General features: G+C 35.2%; 2 protein-coding genes across 2 annotated transcripts in view; one reads left to right on the forward strand and one right to left on the reverse strand.

Annotated features, from left to right (window-relative positions):
• The window catches only part of LOC125036575 (elongation factor Ts, mitochondrial-like), a 4,002-nt gene extending 3,178 nt beyond the window's left edge, over positions 1-824 (forward strand). Inside the window, exons 4-5 of the mRNA XM_047629287.1 lie at positions 1-37; positions 275-824. The exon at positions 1-37 is cut by the window's left edge and continues 240 nt beyond it. Coding sequence (XP_047485243.1) covers positions 1-37; positions 275-468 — 231 coding nt within the window. The 3' untranslated portion in view covers positions 469-824. The remainder of the gene's footprint in view (positions 38-274) is intronic.
• Positions 825-4,613: 3,789 nt separating this feature from the next.
• The window catches only part of LOC125036454, a 6,493-nt gene continuing 3,606 nt past the window's right edge, over positions 4,614-7,500 (reverse strand). Inside the window, exons 4-5 of the mRNA XM_047629047.1 lie at positions 5,374-5,548; positions 4,614-4,755 (exon numbers count right to left, since the gene is read on the reverse strand). Of these exons, the coding sequence (XP_047485003.1) occupies positions 4,614-4,755; positions 5,374-5,548 (317 nt within the window). The remainder of the gene's footprint in view (positions 4,756-5,373; positions 5,549-7,500) is intronic.

The raw sequence follows: 7,500 nt of genomic DNA on the forward strand, positions 1-7,500 counted from the left end.
ACTGAAGCTGCACGGCAGCTGTGTGTTCATATTGTTGGTATGTATTTGTTCAATTATTTATGCTTTTCAACATTTCTTTTCCTATCACTGTTATTTCTACTTGTTAGTTCTTTGCTCAGTAGATGGTGGAGTGGAAAAGAAATTTGCAATAAACAGAAACTGCTGTATATATTTTACAACCATGCAAGAAAAGATCTGTAGTATTACCCTTCATCAGATGTAAATTTAAATGATATTTTTCTAATGCATTTGTCTATACATTGTTTCCCTCCAGGTATGAATCCAAAGGAAGTGGGCAAACTCTCAGACCCAAAAGCTCCCAACGCTGATGATGAAACCTTGTTAGTGCACCAAGAGTTCCTTAGTGATCCATCCAAAACTGTCAGTGAGGTGATCCAAGAGGAACACTTAGAGATTGTTGACTTTGTGCGCTTTCAGTGTGGAGAATTAAACAAGGCAGAGGAATAAGTGGGATTAAATAAAGCATGCCTTTCTTTATGGTGGATAATAGCAGGAGAGCAGACATATTGTACAGTTTTGCTGTGACTGCATCTCAAATAAATTAGATGTATAAGAGTATCAGCACTGTTTGACATAATTTTGATTATTTTTCTTTAATCAAACACAAACCTGATTCCAAAATGTTTGTTGGCTCATATTATACTATGTTGAATGTTAACTATTTAACATGTTTTTGTAAAATTTTCCATGTATATGAAGAATGTATGTATTGTACAGTGAACAAGAGACTTCTAGAAAAAAAATTGTATATAAGACAATTGTTATTCAAGAAAACAAATATGATATTAAATGAAAATGGTGATTTTGTTTTTTTTTATTAAAATGCCTTTTGGTTTTACAAAGATTTGTGCAAAAAAAGAAACAAATTATTTTATTTAAGAACCAAATCACTTTAAACTTAGAATGGTCTCAATTAAATTTTACCATAAAAGTATTTTGGAAAATTGCAGAAAATGGAAGAAAATGCAGGATAGGAGGCAAGTTAATACCTATGGGGTATCACATGTCAGAATCAATAGGTTCTCCATTCAGTATGGTATTAATTGTTTAAATTTTCAGATAGAGTGTGAAGGAAACTGATGTAATCCAGTACTCTTATACCAGCATGAGGAAATTATCAATCCTGAGACTCCTCAGATCATAAGAAATGGAGCTGCCACATTTAGGAGGCTTTGGAGAAAATATGTACAGAAGTGAACTACAAGTACATCTTTCTCTAAAAAATATAAAAAACAAAATATGCAGCTTTAACAGTATGCTTAAGTATGTGAAAGAGAAATATAGAGATTGTGCATAATGTGTCCAAAGAATAATTCACTCATCTATATTTACCCATTTTTGTGTGATTAATGTTACATGGTAATGAGTAGCAGCATGATAAACAATCAGCAACAGATTACAGAGATAGGTTCTGTGACTTGTCAAAGTTCCATCTTACCTGAATAACGATGGATAATTATAGACCAGCTGGGGGTTATAGGGGCGGCATCTTCCACTTAAAAGGAGGTTAAATAGGCCAGAGCCTCCTAGCTATTTTAGCAGTAGTTTGTAATGTGCATTGACAGTGGAGTTCATTAGCATTTTTCATTTCTTACCAAATTCCTTGCCAGTATATCAGACCTCCCCATCTATTGGATCAAATATTGTCGCTGTAAATCATTTGGTGGATTGTTGAATATTTACCTTTGTTTTACCAACCACTTTTGCTAGTCATGGGGAAAGTGTTTAACATTAACTAAGTTAATAGTTCAAAAATGTTTAGGGGATACGTACCCCCTGTGATTCCTGGCTACACTAATTAATAAGTTGTTATAATTCTTGTCAATCCTAACTTCATGTACCCTCTATTCTTAGACAGTAGACCACTTCTGCTGTCATTTCAGCATACTTTTGAACCCACGTATAACCATCGAAAGTTGATAGAAATAAAGATCCTTTTATTCAAAAGAAAGTGCGTGGGAGTTCGAGGGTCTCTAGTGTCATGAGAGATTAGGACCACAACTATTCATAGCATACCCCCCAATTCCTTGTTCGTTGTTGTTGGGGGTGGGGGTGTAAGAGACAGGGACTGAGGCCCAATGTAAGGGATCACCCTTGCCTTGGACCTCAGCCCTCGCCTCAACTAATTTTGTATGGACTTTTCTTCTCCCCCTTTCCTTTTCCTTCTCTTCTTCATCCCCTTCTCCTGTCCACTTATCCTAATCGTTTATTTTGACCATTAATCATTTTTGAAAAGTTCACAAACACCTTGAGAACCAAAAGGACTTCATTACCAAGCCCCACCCTAATGTTATATTTTGAATACGCCGCTAATGTCCTTAGATGTTGATGCGGCAGAAATTTCAATGAATGAATAATAATATTCATAGCATACAAAAGAACCTGTGAGTCGAGGCTATACATCATTCAGCGTATGCACACCCCAAGAAATATCAATATACATTAGTAACTAGGACATAGTGATAATAAATATAAACATCAAGAGACAGGTAAATGATCCAAGACAGATCTAGTGGCCGAAGGCATTATTTATGAACATGATTCCCCGAGCATTGACGAAAGTAGTTTTCATTTTCTGCTAACGATGAAAACATTTGCCATATGATCTTATAAAATGCTATGTCCACAGCCAGGCCAGTGTTTTTTTTTTTCGATTCTAAGCGACATGGTCATAAACTAAAGAGAGTACCAGGATGACGTTAATACCAATGTTACCTGCCGACTGAAGTATAACGGAAGTAGTGTCTATTTCCGTTTCCCCGTTCAGTATAGAAATGACAGTATCGCTATTTCACAACCCAGAAGAATTCCCGGTAGATGCAAGGGACAGAGACTGTACTCACCTTCGACGAATGTCTTATCGCCTCCTATTCAATGAAATGTTTTCCCTTAGCCAAAGTGAGGTTCTATTTATTCACCTTTCCCAGAAGTGATTCTTAGAAACTCGTTGCTTTTAAATAATACCGAACACTCGACAATGTTTCCCAAGCATTTTGGACGAGACCCTGAGTATATTTTTTTGCCTGACGACCGATAGGGCGGAAGTTTATCATTATGTACGGGTAGTTTATCCAGTATATAAATATATTGGATATATATATATATATATATATATATATATATATATGTGTGTGTGTGTGTGTGTGTGTGTGTGTGTGTGTGTATGTGTGTGTGTGTGTGTGTGTGTGTACATATATGTGTGTGTGTGTGTGTGTGTGTGTGTATTTAAATATATATATATACACGCATATATATACATATTGTTTAAATATAATATGATATATATATATGATATATGATATAATATTAAATAACATATGTACACACGTTTATGCATGTACATTATCTCTCTCTCTTTCTCTCTCTCTCTCTCTCTCTCTCTCTCTCTCTATATATATATATATATATATATATATTTAAATTATATACATACATGTGATTGTGCATATATCATATGATATCATATAGTATACATATTATATATATTATATATTTTATATATGTGTATATATATAAATATATATGTATGTGTGTTTGTTTGTGTATTTATATATATACATATATATATATATAGATATATATATATTCATATATTATTTTACCGAATCATTGCAACCTGTTCTATATTTTCTATTTCTGATAGAAGTTTTTAGATTTAGCCATTTTATAATGATTACGATGGTTATCGTGATTATTGTGATCCTCTCTCATCATCATTATATTCAGACTACCCCGCGACCTTCATCTGGGGTTTGACTACATTTATATATGTATGTCTATCGAGGCAGTGGTTATTTACTTATTAAGTTTCCTTTTTTACAGTGCCACTATTCTCGGGGCCAAAACCATATAGGTGAAATTGTATAAACTCCCATAGATTATATTCTCAAGCTCTGTTAACAATAGTTGCTTACGTATGCATATTCCAATATGTTATGATATCTCATTATCCATTCTTTTTTACTTCCAATCTCTTACGAGTATGTGTGTGTGTGTGTTTGTGTGTGTGTGTGTGTGTAATGCTTATTTTGTTCTAAGCAAACACAAGCTTCGTGCAACTGAGTCGACACGACATTCTTTTCGATTTGATCGTTATTTTTAGATTACGATAATTAAATACGTCCATTAATATGTTTACAACAGCTGAACAATTTTTTTTCACGCCTGTCTGCGTTATGTATACACATTTATTCGACACATTTTCACCCTCAGGGATTTTGATAACCGTTTCGTGAGTTTCCAACCAGTAAATATCCGCTGAATATTTGTACCAACTAGAGCCAAAGAAAACGGTCTGATGACCAGTACATTAAAATGAATTAGTGTCCCTCATTGGTAGTAAAAAATGCCATACGTCTCGCTTGAAAAATTTTATGTTATGACTATCTTTTCATCTGGAGAATGTGGCATTTATTTGTGTCTTGAATTTTGCGTTTAGTTAGCTTACTTCACCTTGAAAGTTTCTTAAGATATAATACATATTAAAATTGTTCTTGCCGATTTTCAGAGACCGATTAACTAATGGATACTTTTCTTTCCTCTGACTCTCTACAATTTCTCTGCGTCTCCTTCCTTCCCCTAGCGGGTTTGCTTCATTTCGCATTGAAACGTGACTCGGAGAGCGCGGCGACAAAACCCTTCGAGGCACCGGATCTATCTGTGCGCAGTCGGAGCCGAATCCTGTCGCAGGAGGAGGTGAACGGCGGCGGGAGGACGGTCCCTGTGTAGTGGATCCTGCAGGAGGCGGAAGAGCGTCATAAGATAATGACATAAATAGAGCGAAATGTATCTAGTTTACTATGTTTGTAATTGCCGTTTTTTTTATCATTTCACACTTCCATGGCATAAAGTTATCTGAAGTGACTTTACATTTAGAATGTAATCGTAAAACATTGATCCTTTTCAAATTGTTCCGTACATGCATGACAAATTAATAATTGGAATAACATTGTGAATTAGAACTCATGGGATTCATAACTCCCAATAGCGAACCATTACAGTACCCTTACTTGAACTGTATTGAAACTAATCAGTGATATTTTTTTCTGGAATACGGTACCATTATTCCCATAGAGACAGCTTTATTATATAATAATAAAAAAAAAATATTGCATTGGTTACACTCCACTCAAAATATTTGCAGGAAAACCACTGACCAGAGTACATAAGTCCAACATGGTATATTATACACATTAAACATACCATGATAAACACAATACTCCATGCTTTTTTTTTTTTTCGCACGTTATCCATGAACCGCTGACTAAACAAAACTCAAAACACTTTCCAAACTCAAACCTTCTGAAGAGCCTCCCCCCCCCCCCCCCCCCCCCCACACACACACGCACTCACCAGGACAGTGGAGTAACGCAAGGATCAGAGATGCTAACGAAGTCCCACCCTTTTTCAGTATCAAAGTCGACCCACACGAGGACGACCTTCCCGCCCTCGCTGACAGCCATCTCCCACTCGCAGTCCTCGTCGTGCGTCGGGCTCACCCTCAACACGCCCGCCATCGTCACCGCCTCTGAGATAGGGCCTCGGGGTTCGTGAAATTTCAAAGGCAAAGTGTGGTGGATATCAATCAGGAAATAAACTGAACAATTCTGTTTGGAAACCAATCTTCACACGGGAATATTGATGCTTGTATGTATGTGAGTGTTTATGTACACACACACACACACACACACACACACACACACACACACACACACACACACACACACAAACACATACGTGTGTTTGTGAGTAGTACGTTTATCACCATATCGTTAAACATGCAACTCAAATATGCAGTGCGATACCTTAGATTTATGTGAATTGAAAACACGCCAGTAGACGTAAACCTCCTGAATGACGAGCCAAGGGTTGTCAAACATGCGGCCTAACAAATCCATAATGCCCGCGACCCATTTGTTTTACATGATATACCTGATTTTTGTTTTTTTGAAAATATAATTTATGTTTTTAATTTTATAATGACTCAGATAATATATATACATATAAATATACATACACACAATATATATATATATGTATATATATATATATATGATATACCTACATACATATATATACATATCTATAATGTAATACACACACACAGATATACATATATATATATATATATATATATATATATATATGTGTGTGTGTGTGTGTGTGTGTGTGTGTGTGTGTGTGTGTGCGTCAATGCATGTATATATATTTTTATTATAACATTTTATTTTAAACAATTTTATAAACGAATCTTTTTATCTATGACAGATAGCATTACGTTTATGTCAATTTTTAGTTTTATCTATATTACCTGTTTATGAGCTTTACGCGAGGGACTTGACTGAATCCACCTTCCCTATTTTCATATTATCTTCGCGAAAGTGATTGCAAAGTATGCTAGGTAGTCCGCATACCACAGTGTCTTTAAACCAATGTCAGCGGCTGGCATGACTACAGTGCCATGCCCATTGTAATAAGAAGTGTATCTATTGTCTTTACATATAGATGGCTCTACGAGTGCTTAGTCACCAAGGAGTCAGCTATTAGTCTTATTTATCTCATCTGTTTACCCTTTTCCTTCATTTTTGAAAGCTTCACTTTATTGCCTTGTTATTAATATTTTAATAACAACTTAATAATCATAATGTCAATAAGAATGATAATGTCAATATTAGTAGTATTGGAAAGAAAAACGCATTTTCCCGCCGATTCAAGGAATGGGGAAATCAGGATCGGACAACAGGGCTAACTGATAGACTCCTTGCTGCTAAGCACACGGGGAGCCATCTGTATGTAACAAAACTCACTAAAATCTAAAGGGGACAGTAAATAAACCCGCAGACATTGGGTTAATAAAAGTAGTAAATACACACTTGTCTTTCTGTTATAATCTTTCAGCGGTGGAGGCTGACCACAGACCACGCATTGCATAAAATATTGAAATCATGTTATCTATAAATGAATAGCCACTGTAAGTCAAGGAGCGCATTTTTTTATATTATTGAAAATATTGATATATCATCAAATCTATTTTACATTCCAATATTTAGTGTAATGCAATATGGTATTCAATGATAACGGCAAAATTAATACGGGTGAATAAGAAAAATATAGACAACGATTTTAACAATACGATAAAAATACCGAACTGAAAATCGCTCTATTGATAATACAATCTCAGGAATACAACGATCAAAACTTTATGGATAGTAAGTCGATAAATAACCTTTGAAAACTTACGAAATTTAAGTAAGTAGATCTGACACTATAATATTTAAATTAATAGCCTACTCGGCAATTAATGCTTTATTGCGTGTTACGTGCCACCGAAGGACTAAGTACTTCTAATGGTATGCGCTATTCATGATTAACGATAATTGCTAGTGGCAGCCATCAACATCACTCATCTAGACTGAGAAATAATGAAAGCTACACGAAATTGCAATCATGCGGGAAAAAATCAGGCGAATCATTTTGGCG

This window comes from Penaeus chinensis, chromosome 21 (genome assembly GCF_019202785.1).
Source record: "Penaeus chinensis breed Huanghai No. 1 chromosome 21, ASM1920278v2, whole genome shotgun sequence".
Lineage (NCBI taxonomy): Eukaryota > Metazoa > Arthropoda > Malacostraca > Decapoda > Penaeidae > Penaeus > Penaeus chinensis.